General features: G+C 37.7%; 1 protein-coding gene across 1 annotated transcript; it reads right to left on the bottom strand.

Annotated features, from left to right (window-relative positions):
• Positions 1 to 2,000: 2,000 nt before the first annotated feature.
• Positions 2,001 to 24,527, bottom strand: ATG3 (autophagy related 3). Its single transcript, XM_030449357.1, has 12 exons — positions 24,353 to 24,527; positions 21,685 to 21,726; positions 18,563 to 18,612; positions 17,326 to 17,396; positions 16,047 to 16,154; positions 14,010 to 14,059; positions 11,950 to 12,031; positions 11,491 to 11,525; positions 10,623 to 10,778; positions 9,842 to 9,969; positions 3,872 to 3,940; positions 2,001 to 2,222 (listed from the first exon to the last, which is right to left on the bottom strand). Exons 1-12 carry the CDS (start codon positions 24,422 to 24,424, stop codon positions 2,141 to 2,143), a joined length of 945 nt encoding a protein of 314 aa, XP_030305217.1. The 5' UTR covers positions 24,425 to 24,527; the 3' UTR covers positions 2,001 to 2,140.
• Positions 24,528 to 24,705: the final 178 nt, after the last annotated feature.

Raw genomic sequence — 24,705 nt, 5'->3', positions numbered from 1 at the left:
CCCAGGGCTGCCCTACAGCCTCGGTGGTGATGTGAGAGTTACTGGGGGAGAGGAGGGAGGAATGTGGTTTCTATTTTCCTGTATATTTGTATATATTTAGTAATTTTTCCTATTTATCATTACTGTTTCATTAAAGTTGTGTAGTTTAGTTTCCAACCCATAAGTCTCTCTCCCTTATTCTCTCTCCTTTCTTTATCAAGGAGGAAAGAGAGATTAATAGAGAGCGTCTGTTATTCGGTTTAATTGCCAGGCCAGTGTTAAACCGTGACACAGGTCAATATTCCACATAGGAATTTTTAGTACCAAACAGAGGGAAAATATTAACATACAGTACAACTGCTGCAAGTGTACCCAGGTTACATTTGTTTGCTCAGGTGCAGCCAGTCTGATACCCTGCCAAGCAGCACACCACATATTAGTCACGGAGACCTGGGTTTTGTGATGTGAGGTATTTCTGAGCTACCAATGCCATAAAGCAATAAATGTCATGGTGCTGATGGAAGTCATTGGCAAGTTTTCTTCAGTTCTGCTTCTCCTCTGTCTTTTCTGTTACGGTTGGAGAAAAAGGCTTTCGTCAGTTTATACTTTTAAAAAAATACAATCATGCCACTTACTTTTGCCAGCAGCCTGACAAAGAAGAATTTGTTAACGCAACATACTGGAAACCAGTGAAAAGACTAATTCACCTTCCTGAAGAACATATGCCTTCTAGGGAGAAGGATGTTTCAAAAGACATCACTGATGGTTATTTTAAGCCATCTTCCCTTTCTGCTTCCCTCCAAACCCCCCTATTTGTTGGGTGGAGGGCAGCTACTTCCTTTGTTACCAAAAACCCCAAAACATCTTTGAAATTAGTCCGATAGGGAAGAACCCTATGGCATGACTCATGGGTGTGGTTAAGTTTTAACAGGTTTCAGCTAGCATTACTTTTCACTTATGCAGATATTGCTTAAGATGTTGTCCAAGAAAGAGGAAGTGAATCTAGATATCAGAAGAGGAAAGACAATTTAGGCATAGTACACAGAACTTCATCACAGGCTCTCGTGCAAGTAGCAGCATGGTACAGAGAACAGCCAAGATGGGGACCAGTGGTGACAAGACAGGGACCGACCCTCCTGCCCAACAGTAAAATCTGTCAATTGCAGACATCTAACTTCAGGTTACTTTGCAGAATGCAGACAAAGATGCATCCTAAAAGCTAGACAGAATTGAAGTGAACGATATATATATATATATATATGGTTCGTCTATATATATGAACCTCTCACTTTCATCAACAAAAAGCTTACATTTTAAAGGGCAGAAAGTGGCTGCTAAAGCCATGATGCATCTATGGTATTTTAATTCATAAAAAATCCCATGCACATTTACCCAGAAAGGGAAACCATGCTGTTAGAATACCAGTTAGTGCAGCTCAGGCAGACAAGATGGAACTTTCCTCTGCCATAGCAACCTTCTCCCTTTACTGTCAAGCTCTAAGTTTGTCAGTAAGACTGTTCTTGCCTTTATTACAAGATGAAGACTATTTCTGTCCTAACACTCCTCCTTTGTCTCCATAAAAACCCATCTCACAACACTAGCCATGCTCAAATGTACATTCAAAACATCTTTCAAAGACTGGTTAGTTACAGCTATTTTAGATCAAGATTTAGTCAAAATTTCCTCACAAGATGATCACTTTCCTTTCAGCTTTCAAAATCCTCCTCTATCTGGAGGAAACATTCACAACTATTGAAAAAACACATAGTTCTCACGTGAGTGTAAATGTGAGGAGGAAAACAATTTAAATTCACATTTTCAGGAATCAGCAATGAAGCCAAATGCATTAGGCTTCTACTAGAAAAACAGATTTAAGTTTCCAATGTAGATAAAAATAGTCTTCTGTTGAAAGGAAATAGAAAGAATTGCAGAGAAAAAAAATCCCACCTTTTAATTCAGTGTCTGTGTAGGAATGAAAGTGATTTATTTATATTACACACAAAGATTTTTATTAAAAAGGCTGGTAATGGAACATTTTATTTTAATGCATCAACTCGAGAAAAGGCTAGTTACAGAAATTGTGTATAATGTTGTATAAGTCACATGGATGGGTTACTTAAAAAAAGATCTGATAATTAGAGGAGAACATCTCTTATTCTAGTTACATTGTAAAGTGCCTAGTGTAGTCATATTCTATCGTTGGAATGACTGCCTGTACAAATTTCAAGAAAATAAGAAGGTACCTGAGTTTCTTGTTAAGGAAAATGTGCTTAAACAAAGCAGAAGTCACATTCAATCATCTGATCAACAGCATTTCTTGTAACACCTAGCAACTGTACAGTTAGAGACTAAGAAATTAATACAGCAGGACCCTGGAAATGACATCTGATATTTGCCCAAACATAATGACCCTCCTGTTTTAAGTCCACGAGTTATTTTCAATAGATCTTACAAACACCACACAACACTTATAACCCATTGACATACTTTGTTATTAACAAATGCCAAAGTGAATTGCACCTACTAAGGCTAATCTCTACCTTCCTGTAGTTGCAGGCAAGGCAGGCTCTTCCCTCAGTGTTTCAGTGGCTCAGAAGAAGAAATAGATTCCTGCTCTGAACTATCCTTTGAAAGAGTTCATTTCTGTTAATGAAGTAAAATAGAGATTAGCTTTGCTAAACTGAGAAGTGTGTCTTTTTGGAGGAGACCTTTGCTGCCTCCCTTGCATATACCTTCAAATGCATGTTGGGACTGAATGTGCAGTCTCAACTATATTGGATAATTCTAAACTATGGTGTCTGTCCATCTGGGTCTGCCCATCCAGACAACACACTGCAAAAATTAATACAGATCCCTACTTTCAACTGATAAGTAAGTTACACTGATACAAGAAGTAAAACCTGCTAATTTAGCATGTCAGTCTCATCGACCATATCCTGACACACAAACTGTACAATAATGAGGGAAGAAACTTAATGTTAAACCCCCCTCAATTAGTTTAGCCATAGCAAAAAAAAAAAAAAGTCATTAACATCTTGAAAAGAAGTTATTCCTAACTACTGAGTAGGACACTTGATGTATCTCACTGGAAATGTTATTTTCCAGTTCAGTTTCAGTTGCTTGCTGCATGAATTGAGCAAGTCTCAACTCATACAGCAGATGAGAACTGTACTGATGCAGGGCCTACAGCTGCTCAGTAACCCCCTCTTTCTTACCTGATAGCAGCAAAAGCTGTTAGAACACTATTTTGAAGGGGCTCACTTGCTTCTAACATGGAGGTTACTTCAGTCAGAAAGCACACATCACAAAGCCAGATCACTACAAAGCATAACTGAGGTCAGTCACCTTGTTAAAAAAAAATTTGAGGCCTTTGATATTGATGTTCAGAACTGCTTCAGTAATTTTCATTGGGTTTTTGTCAGCTGTTTTACCAAGATAGTGCTTTCATGAAGAGTAGAGAATAATGACACCTCTACACACCTTTCAGAAATTAATCTCAAATTCAAATCTAATACAGAAGCTGCTGTATCAAGAGGAAAAATTACACTCTTGTCAGTCTATGAACCTCCCACCCTCATCCTCTGACACCGTTCTAGACTGGGATCCCAGTTTCACACTCACAGCTACCTCTCCACACCCCTTTACACAAGGGCTCAGCCCTGCCCCTTCAAATCCTACCTACTTTTCCTGTTATTTCTGCTACCCTCCCCTTCTCCCCAAAAGCATTAAGACTGTTTGCATGAAGGAGTTCACACCAGAACTCTAGTAAGCACTGCCAGAAACAGCTGGTTACTACTTTCACAGACAATTGCATTTTAAGAACCTTGAAATAAACAGCTCCTTACACTACAAGAAATCTTTAAGAATACTGTGTAGTAATAAAAAAGGATACATGTGAACTCCAAGTTCTCCCCCACCTTCCGCAACAGTCTCAATTATCTTCTTCATCACTTCTGCATGCCTGTGAAAAACAGATCAGAAACAACAAAAATATTTTAAGGAAAAAGTACCTTTCTTCATCTCAGTAATACTAGTTTTTACGCAAATTAAAACAGTTTTGGACTGTTAGCTTCAGAAACAGCAAGGGGAAGTTTCCAGTTTACAGACGAAAAATATCTCAATAATAATGGGAAGTTAATATTAAGTGACAAATGTAACATTATTTACCAGCACCTTACATTCACAAGGAAAGAGAAAGATGTTCTGTACTCCTGTGTAGACTGAGCACTATGAGAGCTAATATATATTGCTTGCAAGTGTTAACTGCTAAATGCCACAGAAGCCACGAGGTAAATACCCAGAAGGTAATCCTCACCAGCAGCAAGCCACAAAAAGTTCCCAGATGACTCCTGAAAAAGATGCTTAAAAATTACCATAACTTTAGCTGTCTCTGATGCACTCCCACCATATCCCCATTGTAAGATACCAAACACACAATTGCTTTCTAGGAAAGCCAGGCTAAACCAACCCTGCAGAAATTCAGAACTGTTGTTCTTGGAGTGACTTGGGTATGGAAATCTTCTCTGGCTACAGTTGTAACTTGGGTTCTGTGTCAGATCAGCAATGTCTAAGCTAATTGCTTCTCTCTTGTGACTGTTATTGTAAAGCACTACAGGAGAGAATTAATATTTCCTCAGGTTGCTCTGTTCTGACATTAAGTTGTCAATGACATGCCTGACTTATTGTGAACTACGCAAACATTTATGCACAAAGCTGACCCTGGGAATCTAACACAGAATCACAGAGTAGCCAAGGATGGAAGGCACAGGTCATCATCACCTTCCTGCTGAAAGGAAAAACAGAACAAATTGCTCAGCACCTTGTCTGGTCTATTTGTGAATATCTCAAATAATGAAGACTACAAATCTTTTCATGACCAGTTACAGTTCAGAACTAAGGGCCAGCTTTTCAGGACAGTTCTAATTCCCCGCAACTCAGGCAATGAAGAACATAAAAAAATCAGAGGGGGAGCACTACTGATGTTTTATTTATTTATTTTCAACATGAAAAACTCCAAGGTTGTATAACTCAGACTTCATTTTCAATTCACGATTCTGTAGGTAATCCTTATCAGCAAGGTCACATAGGGCTATGGACGTGCACCTACTCAACACTGCAACCCAGTTAACTGTAGCAGTTTAAATAACCCATGTGTCTACTGGAAAGAACCAATAGTGGTAAGCAGAGTTTACATAACTTTCTGACCATGCTTTGATAATATGATGCAAAGCTAAATAGCTGACCAGTAACACGCACTCAGTAGTTACCTCCAATGTTAATCATGCTCCCTGAGACAGCAAATGCAAAGCAGGAAGCTGTTGCAAAGTTACCAAGACACATTGTAAACAGGAACATGAAGTCTGGGGAAATACTAAAGGTCAGCATTTGTCATTAGCTGTGCGCTGTTGGTCTTTGCAAATCAGCTAAGCCTCCCAGTGGATTCCAATTCTGGAATCTCACGATGCCCCTACAGAACACATGCTGGATCAGGTGCCAAGGGCAGATGCTTCTATATAGGAACATGGACACTGTCAAAACTTAAGATTTGACCTTGTCCATACAGTGGACTATTTTTTGTACTGGCACAGAATATGGGTCACTCAATAGCCATCAGAAGTCTTTAACAGGGTAGGGACTACATGCATCTTAATGACATTTGTTCTTTTCTGTTCTCTAAGGATTAACAGACATATGGTCACAATGCCATATGCCATAATAGAAATGGTAATGGTAATTTTCACTCTCCTACAGTTACTTATGAAAAAAATTGCAAGTGTTTTATGAACTTCCAAAAATTAGTTTCCTGTTACCAGTTTCTCTCAGAAAATTTTGAAGAATCAATAGGAAGCATGTATACCACCCAATGGAAAGAAGATAACTTTGGGAGAAATACCATATGAAATATCCTAAGATCTAAAAATCTCATTTTTTTCCCTTTACTTCTGAATAAAAGTCCCCCAAAAGCAACTTAACTCGAGATGACTAAATAAATGACATGGTCACCAATGCCTGCTCCAGGACCTGTTTGTGGACCACTTGAACTATCAAACAGATCACACTTAAAATATCTACTAGAAATTACCTTGCTTACTTTCTGGTATATGAACCAACACTTGAGGTGGTTCAAGTAATATAAATGGGTTACTATTTGTATTCCAAAACAGAAATACTGTTCTTATTGAAAATAAATTGAGATATACAGAGTTAAGACAATATATTAATGTGTTAATGATGATGAAAGAAGCTGATTTCTTAGATTGATTAGATGGCCTTTTATGCTATCATCAGACATAATGGTTTTCCAGCTGAATCCCTCTCCTTCACTGCAAGTGACCAAAGCTGTCATTCAAAATATTTGCTACAAATTTCACACTGGAATTTAGCACACCCGACATACTGACATTGAGTATCAGCTGGGAGAAAAAGATACAGCATCAGAAAAGTAAAAAATAAAGGCCTTACTGACACATAGGGAAAAAGCACCCCAATACCAGAAAGGATTCATTCCCCCACTTCCTACCCCTTTGCAGTTCATAGAGACAAAAGGCCTCCCACAGGGTTTTTGGTGTAGTGGACAACTACAAGCTTCCGTAACACAGGGTAAAATGCAAGACTTATTTTTTAGGACAGTGTACTTTCAAGGAAAAAAATAGCTATGAATTTGCTTTAGTGCCTGTAACCGCTGATACAATAGGAGGTGTGCAAAACCCCACAAATACCATTCTTAGGAGAATCATTCAGAATCTAATAATCAGGTACCCCTAAGACTGACAACTCTCTGATCCTTACAGTTGCCTCTAGTCACCTTCCCTGCAGATATTTACATAGTATAGAACAAGTAAAAAGACCTCCAGAAGCCTATCACCATTTACTGGAACAGAGACAAATAAGAATTAGTGCAAGGAATTAATGCAGGTCTACTTGTAAATATGTTCAGTAGATAACTAGTTTGCTAGTTCTTTCATAACACCCACATGAAAAAGCTGAGGTGTGATTAAACCAGTTTGTAGCAACTAAGAGGAACTTGACTGTTTTCCTCCCATCACCATAAAAATGCTGACAAAAAAGACCTTAGAGCAAAGCTGCAAGATGAACAGTTTCAACCAACTACTCAAAATAGAACCAATCTCAAGTAGCTGACAGCAGTATGAGACTGCCAATTCTTTCCTTTCTCTGACGCAGAACAGGGACATACACGTCACAATAAGTTTATGACCATCCAAATACCCTATATTACACAATTCCTCTAACATGCAGGGAAGTAACAGCAGCAGAACTAGCAAAACACTGGTACTTCCCAGATAAATTAAAAAAAAAAAATTCAGCTATAATTTTTCACCTCATAAACCTGTTAACTGTCAGCCTTACAAATTCAAAACATAAGAGAATATCTCACCTTGGAGACTAAGAAAACATCCTTTAATGGCCATTTTTGATATGCTGTTAGCCTTTTTCTTCAGTCTGAAGATGACCTTTTCAAACATTGCCAAAGTTAAGCAGTAGCCAGTCAACTAAGACTGGCTTTTTGAGAAGGATGAGACAGTTTCCTCCACATTCAAGATTACCAATAAATCTGTCTTACTGTGATTATCAACCATCTCTTTCATGCTTAAAAGTCTAATTGGAACAAGTGACATGATACAAACCATTTCTTCAACTGTAGCTGTGGATTACATAACAAAGGCACTGGCACTTCACTGTCTTCAGAGGAAGTGAAAACATGAACACAAGGATCTCAACCCAAGACTAGAATTATGCTGGTTCTTACTCTATGAAGGTGCACGCAAAATTAAGCAGATGATATTGTAGCTACTGCCTAGTATAAAACTCTTAGGACTACCTAGTCAACAAGGTCTGTCATGCCTAAATAAGTGGTTGTCTTTGTTTCTTCTAAGAGTGCCCTCTATGCTTGAATCTATCAGCAGGAGCTTCTTTTCAACAAACTTATTATGGGGCTCCCAGCAATCACAAAATTAGGTCTTGGCTTTTCTCTCTCCTATTAATCATTTTCCTAATCAGTCTGTTAAGCATTCCTACATTCATCCCACATGACAAGCCTTCAAAAACAGCAGTTGTACAAAAAGCTACATCTTTCTTTTCATCTAAAACTAGACAGCAAACACCAAAACAGGCAAAGTCATTAACAGGTTCATGTATTAAGATTGGTTATGTTTATATTAGGTACAAGGAAACCCTACTGGATCAAACCTCATTCTGCTTACTATCTTAGAGTACTTGTTCAAGAAAGAGGTCAGAGCAAGCACCTAGAAACACTTCCCCCAAAGTAAAACATTTCCAACAGTATGCAACTCAGGGACTTCATGATTCTGAAGCATTCTGATAGCTTCACTTTTACCAACTTTTAACATATTTTTCTTTCATTAACATTGTATTGCTTAAATAAATATTTAAATTATACGCTGCATGTAGAGCTCAGGGCTTTTTCTGAGTGAGTAGCATTCAATGCCACCAGTATTATTTTTAGAAAAACCTGAAAATTTATTACTGTACCTTCTGTGCCATTTTATGATGATCACCAAAATTGTAATGCCCTCTCCCTCAGCTGCCTTTTTCAAAGCTGAGGGTTTCAGAATATTCAATCATTTATGATGGGAAAAAGCTTAAAATTTTTCTACAAGACAGCTAAACCAGGGAAAAAGCTACTTCATACCTGGACAACTGCTTTTCTAGTCAGTGTTGTCTAGATATAAGCCTGACTGTCTAATGAGAGCAAAGACTGTTGCAAAGCAGTAGTTAAAGCACTACAAACTGGGAGAAACATGAGATACAGATTTATAAAACAAAAAAAATCAAAAGTAGTCAAATTACTATGTGCAAAGCTCCCTTGCTCTTTTTCTCTATAGAATGGTATATCCTTTCCAAGAGTAATCTTATGATCAAATAATTCCAAAAGAAGAAACAAGTATGTTTGAGTCTGTAAAAATGACAAGCTTGTCAACAAGCTGATTATTTGACACCTCACTTAGTGACATGGATCACAGAAGGGCTTCCTTAAATCAAAAAAACTACAAGATTTAAAGAAAGGTCCAGATTATGCCTTTAAACATATGCAAGACTACAAAGCGTCTCTCTTAAAAAGAGAGGTAAGATAACACAAATTCACATCTCTAAGAACTGCATATTATCAAGAATGAGGGTTTACACTGTTTAGAATACTGGCTCTCTATCGCTTAGACACCTAAAATGATGGCAGGGCCTACATTCAAAATGAAAGATATTGTTCAAATACCTAGAAAAAATATCTAGTTGAACTACAGCCTCCCTATGACTTGGGTAAGAAATGTGGAAAATGTAACAGAAAAAAACCCCAAAACACAAGTGTGCTTTGCACTTGTGTTCAAAGAGTATTTCAGTGTGGCAATCGGAGGACCTCTACTTATCAGTGTAAAATTTCAAGGATTTCTAGGGGAGCAGAATATTGTTATTACAGAATAAAACAACTATTTTATCTTCAAGTAATTTTTTCTGCTGCTAAAGTATAATATATCCTTCTACTTTTCAAGAAAAAGAAGCAAATGAAAGTATAAAAGAACTCTTATAGAGTTCTAGTCATCTTCTAGCCACCTTCTTCTGCCATCTTCTGGAGTCCATACAGAAGTGAAGGAAAAGCAAGTTGTGCAGAGAGAAAACAGCTCTAACAGCAGAATGCACTTGCAGCAGCAATCACTGGAATTACTTCAGAGACTCGCCAGTATTTTCCTTGCATGCTCCCTCAGAAGCTAGCAGACCACCATGGCAAGCAACAGTGGAAATACATGAAAAAACCTGAAACAAATTCTCAATAAGGCCTCTGAAATATCTTGTGTCTGCATACTGAATCAGCCCAGAAACAAAGACATACCTGCATGGATGAACAGAGCACATGGGAGGTGGAGGAAGGTGAGGATGGTTTTCAATGGTCACTGTTTTTTTGACATGATCTTGACTAATATCTTCATACATATGCTCTACTGTTAAAGGCTGTCGCTGCTATATGAGAAATAGGAACAGGAGAATAAAAGTATTACTAACAAAGAACTGCTGAGAAGCAAAAGATTCTAACATTAACAGATGAAGCATCATAAATTATAAGCATCTGATATACAACAGTTCTGCGGGTACATTGAAAGAATCAAGTGTTTTCAAATCTATAAGGAAAAGAGTAGGATACAATTTTTTGGCTTTAATATACTGGGAGGATTCTATAGTCAATATATTTGAGAGCATCTAGCTTTTTGAGCTGTAGGCTTTAATTAACTTCAACTCAAGCCACTTAAGTCATTAAAAGGAAGAGCAATTTATATAATCCTCTCCCTCTGAAGGTCATGAAAACAAACACCTGTTTACTTGATCAAATTTACTGGGGTTATTACTAGCTCTACAAAATAAAGAGAAACTCAGAGCATGGATTTCCTTTCTTCTAAATCTGCTCGGCTACCAAGTACACCTTTTTGTTAAATTGGTCCTACTTCCTTCAACTACCATAAATCCTGTCTGCAACCCTGACTTTGTAATTTTTTTTTTCCCACTATTTTTTCCTTTACATTTCTACTGTAAATAAGCAACAAAATAACCTTGCTCTTTAACACAGTGAGTCCAATTTCACAGAATTGGTAAGAAAAACAAAAACACCACAGCCGTACCTCATCATATCCAAACAACCAGAGCCTTGGAGTTTGGTAATATTTGTCATATGTGATGTAGAGGTCGTAAGTTCTAGTCTGTAGAATAGCATCTTCCCCTCCAACATCAACTTTAGCTTTGTTAGCTTCTACAATCTGTCTTGTGTCCAGTGTTGCCTGGTTCAAGGTAAAAATCACATTAGTATAGTCTTGTTCAGGTTCCCTCCTTTCCCATTGTAAGTAGTTACATAAAGATGTAAAGATGTGAAATTGAAATTAATGTTCTTAAATGAGAATTGAGAAAACCACAGGGTTTGGGGTTTTGTTTTTATCCTTAATTAGGAGTATTAGATTTTTTTAAAAAAAGCTTGCTTTCTTAAGGAAGCATGCAACTACATCATCACATCCTTCTCCCTTCTTTCAGTAGTAATTTTTCAGCCCAACAGACAATTCCAATGAAATTCAGAAGACAGAGGTCTCAGTTTATGCAGTTTCATGAAGACCTTAACAGAGTACTACAATTAATAATGCCCTCTTTTCTCTCACAACAGTTTGGTGCATCAGGGTAATCTATTTAACCTATAAGCCACTCATCCTTCAAATACAAGCCTCAAGAAAAAAACACTATGAATACAGAATTGTGTGTAAGCAGAGCAAAAAGGACAAGCAAAATAGAAAAATTACTGTGATCAAAAATCTTTGAGGACCTAAGAGGTCAGGTTGATGCAATAGGCTGGCAGGATACAAATACACAGAAAATCAGGCTCAGTAATCCCACTGTCCATAACAAGCTTGTATGTCAGTCATTTATTAACATTATTTTCACTTCGCTTGTGCTAATATTAGTTATAAGCATTGCAACAGACAAGAGAGAGAATTGTTCACTCACATCATCTGTCTCCAATAGCCCACTTTCTTCATACTCTGAAAAGAAGATTCATAAAATTCTGTGTTCAGCTCGTAGCTAGTCATTGTATTTCTCATTCATTAACAACTCCTTTAAAAAAAGTCTGCATGTATCTAAAGATGTTTTATTCAGGTAGACTTCTCAGACCCCATACTAGACTATACCATACCTTTTTTAATGCACATTTGACCAAGACTAAGTACATAATGAATAATCTTTAAATTGATTTAAGCATGCAGATTAAAATTAAGTGTAGGTATGAAGCAGGAAGGAAGCTGGGATAAGTATCTAATTTATACTTGCTTGGATCAGTTCTGCTATGCAAATTAATTTCCCAGCTAGTAGCTTTATGTAGGCTTTAGCACACAAGTTAAACATTCAGCAATAAACTATACAAAAGATGCTAAGCATAAGCATGTCTCATCCAATTTAAGGAAATACCTTCCATGTCTGCAGCTTCTCCTTCATCTTCATCATCATCATCTTCACAAGATGCTGAACGTTCTGGTATTTTTATATTATCCTTTAGAATTTAAATTGAAAACACTATTTTAAAGACTGCTACATACAAGCTATTAAGCTCTAGTAAATTTAAGTCAATACATAGAGAACCAGAAAAATAATTTCTGCAATATTAAGAGGGACTATACTAATCTCAGACACTTGATTGTTAATCAAACTTGGTTTCAAAGGCCTAATAGGACATTAAAAATTCACTAAAAATGTCACCTTTGACTTTGCAATGCGGAATGATTTGATTCCTTAACAAATAAACAAGGTGTTAAGCAGCCCATAATTCCTTTTCAAAAGACCCACATATCTCAAATGAAAGGCAATGACTAAAGAGCTATGCCTAAATATGTAGGTTGAGACTCACCACAGTCAACTGTGCAGCAGTTGCCATAAAATCAGAGGGGACCAATAAGAAGGATCAAGTCCAACACCCTGCTTCTCACAGGACTACCTAAAACTAAACCATATGACTAAGGGAGTCATCTTATTCCATAGTAACTTTAAAACACAAGAATCCCAAAAAGATACCACATCTTGGTATCATTGTCCAAGGAAGCACAGTTCAATAGAAATGAATATGGCAAAAGCCCTTAGCCAATTTTTCTTTTGGGCATTGTAAGCCTCTGCACAACATCTGAACCTGAGAGATGACCCCAGTGTAATTCAGAAGGGGAAGGTCTTGATTTATGCAGGTTTCATGAAGACTTAAGCAGATTCTCCAAATAATGATTACCAAGTAGAAGCTGGTCTAATTGTAAGGATTAGGTGGCTGGTGTCCTCTTTCATAAAAAAACAAACCAAACCAAATCACAAAAACCCCACAAACACAAACACCAAAACCAGTAAGAAGTAAGTTGTGAAATGCTTCAGCAAATAGAACATTAGCAGAAAAAGAGCTGTCATTCTGAACTGGACCTGTGGTCCAGAAATTAAGTACAGTAACTGTACTGCAAGGTTTTTCTATATACAATATAGAAATCTAAGTGAAATCCAAGTCATGACACAACAGTTATGAATCACAATAGCATGCAGGGAAGTACTGTGCTTCACAAAAGTATCGATCACCTTTAGGTATTCATTAGAGCATTTCTTCTACCCTTTTGTTACTGACTTGTGAAAAAGCAGTATTTTTACTACCTTTAGCACGATCTCACTTGAAATACATGTATTTCACAATTGATTGTACCAGCAGCATTTTGAGTTGGTTAAAATTGTGTGGTAGTATGCTGCAGCTCATCCTCTTTTCCACTGATTTTTAGAATGCAATACTTTGTACTTGCAAGTTATAACAAACTCTCATAGCACACAGACAGAATTCCACTTTAACAACCAACTCATCTTTAAAAGTATTTTGCACCTGTGCAATTTTCACCACATTTCTTAAACATGTTAGCTAGCACATTGCCATTGCAGGTACTTTCAACTGCTCTTGGCTTCCCAAGGACCAAAATTTCAGACCTGGCTCTTGCTGCAGAGTGACAGAAACTGATAACTTTGCAAGATATACGCACTTAAACAATTTTAATACTTCTAAACTTGAGGGCACAAACCTGATAAATAGGACCCAAATGCATTAAAACTCGTGCTTGCAGTAGTCAAAGATTATGGAGAACTACCTTGCATCCCCACATTATTTTGCTACATAAAAAAAATAAGTATCTTTACACTGTATTTGCAAACATCAGTTTGAGACACAAGGGTGTGGTATCACTGTAAACAGAATTTAATTTTCAGTTTGTAGAAGTCTGGCACAAGAATACATTGACTAAAGACATGCCAAAAAGAACGCTGCCTCAGTAAATACACAGTAATAAGGAGATGCCTATACTTAGAATAGAGTATCATGGGCTCTGAAGGTCAATGTAGATCTTCAATACACCTAGTGAGAAATTGTATTTTAATCTTCCATAGGCACTGCTAGATTGCTGCAGGTTTCTATTACCTTTAGGTACTGTAATAAAGGAAGAGGCAAATTGAGAAGCAGTTACCTTACTGTCTAGTGTGAGCTCTTTCACTGCTTCTGTTGCACCCACTACACCTGTTAATTGAACAAGAAGTATGCATTACAAAAAAACCCAACAAACTAGTATCCCCCAGCTTGTTTCTTTCTTAAAAAGTAGTATAAGAAGAAGTTAAAAGTAACATAAAAGTAGCACGGAACATAACAGTACCGGTCATGCATGTCAAAAAATTTGTTGATGAAACACTGAAAAGAGATTTTAATTTTTATTTTTAATTTTTATTTTAAGGAATTTTTGCACAGAAGCAAGTTTAGGATAGGTGTTCATGTCATAATAATGGAAGTCAACTGCATGAGCAAAGTATGCATTTTTTAGTATTTCTGAGCATCTTGAAAGCAAGGTGTTCATGACAAAGCATAATATAGGAGAACACTCAATGCTTATAGCTGAGAGGAAGTGGGGTGCAGTGTGGTGTAAAAAACATCCCAGATCACAGCAGAATTAACTCCCGAGTTCCTTCCCATTAGTATTCTAGTTTACTGCAGCTTCAAGCCTGTAGTCTTCATAATACATGACAATTCTGTTTTTACACAGTACTTATATCTAATTAACTCTTCAGTTGAAAATAAGTTACATCATAATAGAGAAAGACTGGAATTAAGTAACTGCTCATCAGAAATAACTGCTTAGAGAAAATGAATGTCAGTTGAATGATGCTTGGAATCAATGTATTTTTAGTGGCTGTGTGATAATTTACATATATTTCTTCCTATAAAAAGAGTGGTGTTATAAAGGAAATCTATGCAGATGGGTAGAAACATTTTTTTTATATGCTTTGTCAGGTGCTGGAGACCAGGTCTGGTCTAGTCAGAGTCCTATAGTTGTGCTACCACAGCATGGTGCCCAAACCAGTCAACCCTGAAAGGAAAAACATAGCAGATAATTCTATCCACAGAAGGGATGGCAAATGCATCCTTAATTCAGAGATATGATGAAGCTATGTCAAATGATTTCTCTGGTGTAGGGTGTTCAGTTATGAACTATGATATATTTAAGTATTGTCAGAGATAAAAAATGTACAACTACAGAAAAAATAAAAAGCCATCTTCTCCCACTCTTTTTCTCCTCAGCCTGGCTGAACTTTTTAAAGAACTGCTGCTGCTTTACAGAGAAAAAAAATTACAGCAAATAAAGTAAAAACAGAGTGGAGTACCTCCTAGGAAATGGTGAAAAAAATCATTGAAAGAAAGAATTATATTAATGCGTGATAGAAGATGAAGGAACAGACTAAAATTAATAAAATTTCCAGTTCCTAGAAAAGAACAAATGGATCTTTAGATTGCAAGATCTAAGAAAAGCTTTTTTGCTAGAAAAGCTAACAATACATTTATATCAGCACTAATTTCTATACTTCTTTATAAACACAAGTTCATTTAAGAACTCAGTGTAAGAAAGGCATCATTTCCCACACTCATCTCTTTATTTAATAATATTTTCTTTCTTTCTAGAGACACTTTTTCCACCAGTGACCTCCAACACTCAGACAGTAGCTATTTTCTAATAATCCTTCCTTTTAGCTCAATCCAATTCCAGTTCAACAGAATGGGAAAAACTGGAATAAGTCAGTCAGCTGTGGTCATAATTAAGAAAAGATCTCATAATTAAGATAAAGATCTCAATGTGCTTCATATGTAATCTTACTAAAGAGCGTATTATTCAAACAAATAATGTAAACCAGCTTTCTCTTCACATCACAGGATCTTCTTAATAAGCAATGATCTGTTATGCAGCTGATTTTTTAAAATAACTTCTCAAAACTTTAATATAAGAATACTGAAATAATTTATTGTCAACATCTCTAAAAAGTAGCCTGTTTCAGGCATATACAGGCATACCATTAAACACCTGAGCACTCAACATGGCAAGGAAGCTGGCAGTGCAACTTACTTATTCCAGATTAGATACTAGTACACTATATGTAACAAAAGATTTTACTTTCTAAGAGCAGAAACTGAAAATCTGTCAGATTTCTGGAAGCAAAGTCTGAAGCAAGACTTTGAATACCTGCATTGTGAAAAGTGTCTACCCATCCCCCATCACCATCATCTTCTTCTATAATTGCTTCCTGTTCATCTGAGTACTCCATCTGCTTACACCTTTTGTAACATGGCACTGCAAAAAGTAGCAAAAAAAAAAAATAAATTAATGCAGCCATTTCTGTACAAAACAGATTGAAGTAAGAAATTATCTTAGAAAGCCTTCTGAAACGTGGCTTCACGTGGTCATCTCCCATGCATCATTATTAAAGGAATCCTAAAGCTATATTTCTAATGCAAAAGCTTGACTTCAAAACCACAGTTGATGTGTTATACCAATTATTTTATTTCATGCACAGTATAACAGTTGCTGTGGCCTTAAACACTTAGTCTTCTCTCAACCATTAGAGCCCTTTCATCCAAACTCCTACAGATTAGAGAGAATCAACTTCTCATGTCTCTTTAGAATTCCCATCCATTTGCTGACCGCTAGACACAAACTATTTATCATTTTACCAAACCCTTTTGTCTTTAGAATTCTACTAAAACGTTGTGTTAGTTATTTATGTAATACATAAGGTAAGCTTATATACAAACTAACAAACAAAAGTTTAGATTATGCTAGAATTAATGTGTTACTCAGAATAGCTTCAATAATATCCATGACATAGCCAGTCAAGTAGAGTTTTCTGGAAATAGTCAAAGAAAAAACAGTTAATTAATGAATTTAATGCTTCTTTTTTACTAATGTGAAGAATTAAGTTGTATGAAGTGCAGAATTTGTAAAATGCTCATAGACCTTTCTGAAAGGGAGAAGAGAATCAGGAAAGTCACAGTGAAGAAAAGACCTTCAAATACTTCCAAAATGAGGTTTGCAGGTTGGCTGCTGGCCTCACCAATAGCCCACAACTTTTAGTCAGTTGGTAAGGTCAATATGCCACCATCAGCAAGAAACATTATTTTGAAATGTGATCTAGAAGGACCAGAGCAATGACTGACCTTGGAAGTGGGGGGAAAAGACAAAGTAGACTACTTGGCCATCCAGCCACCAGGACCATTTCAGGAAAGTCTGTTTAACACTACTGTAAGCATTTTCACATGACAGTGCACTGCAAGATTTCAAAACCCAGCAAGTGAAACCAAAGTATAAAATACAATACATAAAATACAAAACCCTGCAATACAATACTACAAAGCCAAAGTGTAAGATATTTGCTTTCTCTGTCAATACAGACAAGCAACAGAGCTGACAGAACAGTCAACCATGCTATCAAGCCTAAGCACACATATTTAAAGTTCAGCCTTACCATTTTTAGTTACCAAAAACTGTTTGTCTGTTGGCAAATATGCCTTGACTTTAAGTTCTTCTCCAGAAGCCCTGTAAAATGAAGTGAATCATAGAAGGTTGAGAATTTGATGATTTGCAAGCAAAAGAACTCTTCTATTTTCAGTGTATATCAGGAACATCTTATATAATTGAGCTGTTCTCAGAATCTGCTTATGACTTTACTCTTCCCTATACAAAGACTTTAATATAGATATGAGATCAAAAAGGTTGGCCACCCCTAAACGATGGAGTGCTGGATAAAAATTACTTTCTGCTTCAAAAACTACCTCCACCTGGAGATGGCCAAGCAAAAATAGGTTGACATCTAGTGAATATGAATTTTTTTAGGATCCGTAACAATATAGCTCCACGTGTTTGAAAAAAGCAACAGAAAAAGTAAGAAACAGACCTCTAGAAATACAAAATCTGCCCATTGTCACCAAAGGTTATCTTTACCAAGCTCACATTACTCAAGCACATGCTTTCACCTTCAGTGGTTTTTGGTTGAACATTTTAAATAACCCATTCCAAACTGCTAGCACATAGACCAGAGGCAACATCATGCTTTCTTTGAAGGAGACCGTAAAAAGACCAGGAACAGTACTTCAGGCACAGCAATTTCTCCTTCAGCTCTTCACAGCCCAGTATAAAGAACCTCGATGATACAAACTGCACAGACAATGCCCTAACCCTAGTATAAGACACCAGTAAAGCATGCAGAAGCACCTACCTGTCACCCTTATTTTACATAAAAAGGGATTTCCAAGGACAAAGACCAAACAAAATGATCTGATGTGGGCCAGCTTGAACAGATTTAATTAGCAAATGCTTATTTAAAATATACCCATTACAACTACTTCCTAAAAATGCCAGTTCCACATGGCCTTTGCTTTTTCAATCACCAAGACAAGCTCACGGAGACATACTGCTACAGTAGTTAAACACTGAAAGTATTCACCATATGTATGAGCTTATTTTCTCTAAAGCCTTAGAAAACAAGTAAGTAAACAAACAAAAAAATCCCTCAAAATTCCTTGTCTCATTTACTGCTATACAGGTATTAAATTAATTTTCCCTGACTTAAAAACAGCTTCTTTATAAAACAGAAGTTGTACTGCAGGAGTCTGCAAACTATTCTGAGACATGTATATAGCTGTATCCAATGAAAACACATCATAGGGATGCCAGCTTTCTAAAGTTCTTTTCATTTTACTTACCATTGCCAAGTAGGACAGTGGTGAACTAAGTGATCTCCAGCTGCAACAAACTGTTAAGGAATGTAAAAAATAACAGTACAGTTAAATACTGCATAAGGAAACAATCTCAGTTTTCCTCAATATTAATATTTCAGTTGCACATTCCTTTGATTATGTAATTAGTACACTGGTTTATGACAGTTTGATGCTTTCTTTCAAGTCCATTTTTCAGCTAACCATGAAAATGCAACTAAATCCACTCTACCTGAAGATAATGAATACTAAGCACAACTACAACAGAAAATTCAGTTCAAGTTTAAAAAGCTGTGGTATTACATACTGGTCTCCTAAGAAGCAGAAAAGGCTTATTAACCCAGTAATACCGTTTAGTTTGTGATGAAGAAAATTATTTTATTTCCAACTCTTTAAAGTTTTACAAAGATGATGAAGCGCTTAATGTAAAATAAATTAACTATCCTCCAGTGTTCAAAATAATTTTGCAGCAAGAAGTGGGACTGACACTGTACACACTTTAAGTAATGATCACCACTATGATAGGTCACCACTGATGTTAACTAAATAGGATAACCAAGTACTGAGTACTTTGAAAAACTTATGCATAACTTTGTTCTGAAAAAATATCTTTTAAAAACCTTCACTCTATTTGTTCTTACTATCGGAGCTAAAAGCTTTTACAAAATCACATCACTGTATCGAAGTGATCTTGTTCTGATAGACTTTTTTACAACTCAAAATTCACCCAGCAAAGTGTAACCCACAGGGCTTCTTTTTTATACACACAAATTGAGGAAGGCAGACTTAAATTCAAGAGCAGCTATTTATGTGGTCTTTGCAACAGTTACTTTGAAAAAATGAAGAGCACACCTGTTGCTACCATTGTTTTATTGCCTGAAAATAGCATTTATAAAAATGTACTTCCTGGTTGACCAAAAACTGTTGTAGCATGACAAAACAGGCTTGCAGTGTGCCAGATGTTTTCTCACCCTGTCCTCCAAAATTAGGCATATCGTCGTAGTGGAAAACACAACACACACTGCATATGAACTAACAGATTTAATCTCTGCAAAAGTGCTTTCTTTCACTTATATTCCAACAAAATTCTCCAGCAAAAATGAAATCTTCACTTTAAAGAAAACAGTAAACCCTCCCCTTAATTCGCTTTTACATAATAACACATGAAACTCCAGAATTATTCAAAATTCACTGTTCAAGGAACTGCAACAGTGTGGAACCGATTTCGAAACATATTATTGAAGATGAAGAAAAAAATGTAGAGTCCTTTGTGGGTCTAACAGATGTAAACCCCTAAAATAATACTTGAAATGTCATTTGCATTTGCTTCAGCTTATGCAACATAATTAATCTAGCTGGTTTCACTTTCTATTTCTCAAGGACTAATGTCATCTCATACCTGAAGCAATACTGCAAAAGTGACAAGAGATCAATTGTAAGGACAACTTTCAAAAAAGATTATGATTTTTAAGCTTGATTGTACTTAAATATAAAATTAAAACAGGTGTTATCCTTCTGAGGTATTAACTAGTCAGAACTCATGATAGGCAAGAATTTGTTGAAATTAAATGAAGTACACAGATACATGAAGTAGGTGTTGAGTTTGATTATTGAGTCAGCCTCACCCTATAGCTAACTGATTCATTTTCAGAGATATACCACAGGAAACCCACAAATTCTATAAAATAGTGCCTCAGACTAAATTACAGTGAAACTGACATTTATTACCAAAAAAAATCTGAACTCATCCAAAGATAACATCCTAGTACCATTATAGATAACTTCAATTCTTCTTTAGCAGTAACTACTATAAAAAACCCAAAATCATCAGGTAAGAGGAAAGACTGTCAAAGGGACAATCAGCAAATCCATGCTCCAGTCCAATGTAAATTTAACAAAAACTAATCTTTCTGTACAACTGTTTTCCTTCACTGCTGCTTTGAAGGCTCTAACTTTATGCAGAGAATACATACTATTCACAATCTCTTATCATAACATAGTGGGGTTCTTGCTACATTCTATAGAAAGTACCTTTTCTTTCAGTACTAGTGCAAAATTTTCTCCCATACATCAAGAAGGGATTAAGCTTTAGTAGAACATTTGTCTAGAGTTTGTTATTTTTGCTTTATATATATTTGATAATATATTTATAATCTAAACATTCATACACACATACTTATGTTTCTCAGAACAGCAGAATACAATGTTGCTGAGCCCATTTTCTGAGCGCTCCTCTTCTCAATCACAGAAATCAAAAGTGCTTGCTTGCCATGCAATGTAGCAGAAAAATGGTAGGTACCAAGAGTAGGAAAAATACTTCTGTCCACATTAGCTATCTGCAACAGTCACCATTTGTTCCATCTCCTATTCACATTTGTGCCTTCTGCCTCATTCTTCTTTCATTTCTACCTAGCAGTCTTAATACAGTTTTCTTACACCTCTGTAAGACAATGTATTTTCAGAACAGAAAGCACTGTTATATAAGAAAATGCAGAAAGGGGAAGTCAAGAGAGCACAGCACAATAAGAGTTTTTGCTGTTCTAGAAAAAGTCCTGTTGGCTTCTCTTTGTAACAGACTCCTTAGAAGACTACAACTGCTTGGCAGCAATTCAAAATACAACCAGCCTGAAGCAGCCTATAGAGAAGAGGAGGGAAAAAATAGCAATCACTGGATATCTCTTGTGGACAAACAGGTAATGATTTTGACAGTGCCTTGGAAGGAACCAAAAGTAGGGTAAACAAAGACCATTCCCAAGATAAATGCTCCCCTTCGAGCTGCTTGCAGGAAAGATCTTTGAAATCAGTATTTTCCTGTTTTTGTCCTGAACTCCTGAAACAGAGCTGTTGACCCAGCATGAGCTCCCTTACAAGCTTTTCATGACATAATACAGGAAAAAAGGCATCCTACATTCAGATGTCTAGTGTCATCTCAAGAGAATTCTGTTGATCTGCATCTCTAGTGTAAAAAGGCCACTTAGACCTTCCACTTTGTGGAAACTGTTTCAAAAACCAATTATTAATTGGCAAAGACAAACTGAGATGAAGACAGTAGTTTCGAGTAAAATTTAGCACTCCTTTCAAAATATATTTCAAAGTTTCTATATACTTACTTCTTCAGGTGTAATTACTCCAGTTTCTTTAAACTTGGACTCCTGCAATAAAGAAAATTTAGAAATGTTGAGAACTGCTGGCAAATCAAAGCACCCCACTTCACTGGTGAGACAAACATCTGCTCTAGTTTTGTTTTGGTACTAGCCCTCTCCACAGATCTGGCAATCAGCTTGAGTGCAATCTCTGCCAGGGCTGATGGGCAACCCATCGACATATCCTATAATGCAATGCCCAACAAAATTACTTGTCGCAGAATGTGGTGTTCTATGGAAAAAGCTCACGTATACTAAGTAATTTTTTTTAATCCACCCAATTATATCAACAATAAAGAAAATCCCAGCACTACAGAGCTAGTGATAAATAAAGATAGTGATAGGTAAAGATCCCTAGTGAGAGAACAACAGCTGGAATCAGTAATTCTCAGGACCTTGGGACTGTTCTAAGCACTGAGCAGCACTGCAGTGCATAAATATGAGGCTTTGCAGTTAAGACAGGTCATGAAATTAATGACCAAACCTACTTTTCTCTGTGGTAGGGAAAAGCTATGCAGAAATGCATGGTTATTGACTTTCTCTGTATCCATTTCTGTGTCTTCTTTTTGCATCCCATGGTAACAATTTTTGTTTTCTCTTACTGTCATGGTTTTTATGGAGAATAGATGGCAAGCAGCAGCATAATTTAGTTCTGCATGAAGAAATTGCGTACTTTTTCATTAAAGAAGGCATCTGTGAAGTTTAAGGATACAACATTTTTAGCATACTCAAAGATAGAGTATTTTGCTTCAGACTTCTCTCTCCATTTTTTATTCTTCAGAAAAGCCTCAAGCACCAAGGAAACCTACTGCTCCCTGGGACCAGAGCTATCCTAATAATTGCTTAAAAAAAAAAAAAAAAAAAGCATTTCAAACATAGCATGGCTCACCTTTCAGGTTTTTGCATTATCAATTATTGAGTAACTTCATGCAGTAAAGAACTGAAACAACCTTAATTTAGCAATCTGAATGAATGGCTGAAAAACTGAGAACTCTCAGTAACATACTATGCAACACCACAATGGAAATAACATGCTATTTAACCTCAACATGAACTCTAAGCAGTAGGCAACAGGCACAAACTGGTGCTTCTGGAATTCTGTAAAGAAAATATATAATCCATCCTCTGCTCCCTGAGAATAAACAGCTTGCTGTAAATAGAGAGTAAATAGCATCTTGGTACATTCTGTTCTATATGAGCTGGTGAGAGACCTATGTTTAGTTTCTTCCTGAAGTTGTCTAGTTAGAGTATTTATTTCAAGTCCTTCTAAAAGGTCCATATATATACATATAATATTATCACCTCCCACTGGTCAGCGGTTCTACTTCTGCCTCAGCCCAATAGTACATTTGTGCACAAGAACTACTCCACTATTACACCAGCTGTACAACAGCAACTGCACTATCGTGAACAAGTCAATTCACCTTTCCATGTCACAGCTTCGCTGCAGCCCACCTATGTCCTGTTGGTCAGCTGATTCACTATCAAGGAAAGAGCATATGATATACCACAGAGGGACGAGTTCAATTAATAATTAAATGTCACTGTCTTCTACCTAAAGATCTAAGCTGCAGAGGACAAGCAGATAGATCACACCATAAAACCACAGGCAGAGAGGTTGTCATAAACAATTACAGAAGTACTTTTTCAAAACCAGAAGATCATGAAAATCCATAGGGAAAGAACTGCTGACAAGTTAAGCACTTACACACAGTTGGGCTTTACATTAAAAAGTATTTGCAAATGGGGGACTGAAGATGAGATGCAGTCTAACAACTGCAGAAAAAGACAACTAGCGTCTACCTGAAAAAGCAGTAGTGGGAATTATAAACAGATGTGGTGCCCACCCTTATAAGTAGACTGTTACAATTCACTCTTGAGAGTCAAATAGCCCATTTCTACTCTTCACAGTTACTTCAGTGCACAGAGCTTTGCGTTAATATAGTACTGAAATAAGCTATGGTACATAACTTTATACCTACTCCAGTAACGAAGATGTGACTGTTTTTGTACATGAACCGAAGAGGTTGCACTCTTACCCAAAACAACCATTGCAACACATACCACAAACCAGGTTTAAGACACTTCACTAATAAGGAGCAACAAATAAGCTGTTCCTCGATTAGCAGGACCAGCAACCCCCTGCCTTTGAAGGCCCTCAACTCCCAAGAGAATGCACCCAGCCCTGAGGGGGTGTTAACTCAAATTCATCTTCCCTCCAACCCGTACGCCCCGGTGCAGGATCAGGGCCAATGGCTTTGCCGCCACAAGGCTGCCCAGCACAACCTCCCCCGAGGCTTACGAGAGCACCGGGCCCTCGGAGCCCTCCGCCGGTTGCGCAAAGCCGCCGCGGCGACACAGTTCCTCGGGCCCGAACGACAAACTAAGCGCCGGGCGGCTTCTAGAAAAGCAAAGCCGGACAACCCTCACACCCCACCGGGACGCCAGGGAAAGACGGACGCCGGGACGCCCGGCTATAAAGAGCGGGCGAGCAGGGCCGCTGTACGGATGACACCCCGGAGGGGAGGCCGGGACCCCGGCAGCTCACGGTTCCACGGCCACCCCGGCACCAACTCGGCAGGGAGAGCGCGCCAACACCTCCCCTCTTTTCACCCCTCCCCACTGGGACCAGCACCTTGAGCACGGGGGTGAGGTACTCGGCCACCTCCAAGGCCTTCCCCTTCACCGTGTTGATGACGTTCTGCATGCTGCTGCCGGCGGGCCCCGCCAGGAGGACAACCGCCTTCCCCGCCTCTCGCCCAACAATCCCTGCGGTGGCGGCCGCCCCGACAGCACCGCCCAAAGCCCCACGCCCCGCCCGTCACATGACACCAGCCCCCTCCCCCTGCTCTTCCCACCCTCACCCACCCCACGTCGCACATGGAGCCCGGCCCTGGCGGAGATGCGGCTGCGCGGGGAGGGACGGGACTCTTGCCAGAGGCCGCAGCCGCTCCTCCCCGTGTGGGGAAGAGCAGGGCGAGGGGTGGG

This window comes from Calypte anna, chromosome 1 (genome assembly GCF_003957555.1).
Source record: "Calypte anna isolate BGI_N300 chromosome 1, bCalAnn1_v1.p, whole genome shotgun sequence".
Classification (NCBI taxonomy): Eukaryota; Metazoa; Chordata; class Aves; order Apodiformes; family Trochilidae; genus Calypte; species Calypte anna.
This window is presented reverse-complemented; position numbering and strand designations above follow the sequence as displayed.

Excerpts from the sequence above, each read along its gene's own strand:
- ATG3 (XM_030449357.1), bottom strand. The coding sequence starts at position 24,424 with ATGCAGAACGTCATCAACACGGTGAAGGGGAAGGCCTTGGAGGTGGCC. Across the intron at positions 18,613-21,684 it reads GAGTAATTACACCTGAAGAA|TTTGTTGCAGCTGGAGATCA; the intron begins GTAAGTATATAG and ends ATTCCTTAACAG. Across the intron at positions 2,223-3,871 it reads GGAGAACTTGGAGTTCACAT|GTACCTTCTTATTTTCTTGA; the intron begins GTATCCTTTTTT and ends CAAGAAACTCAG.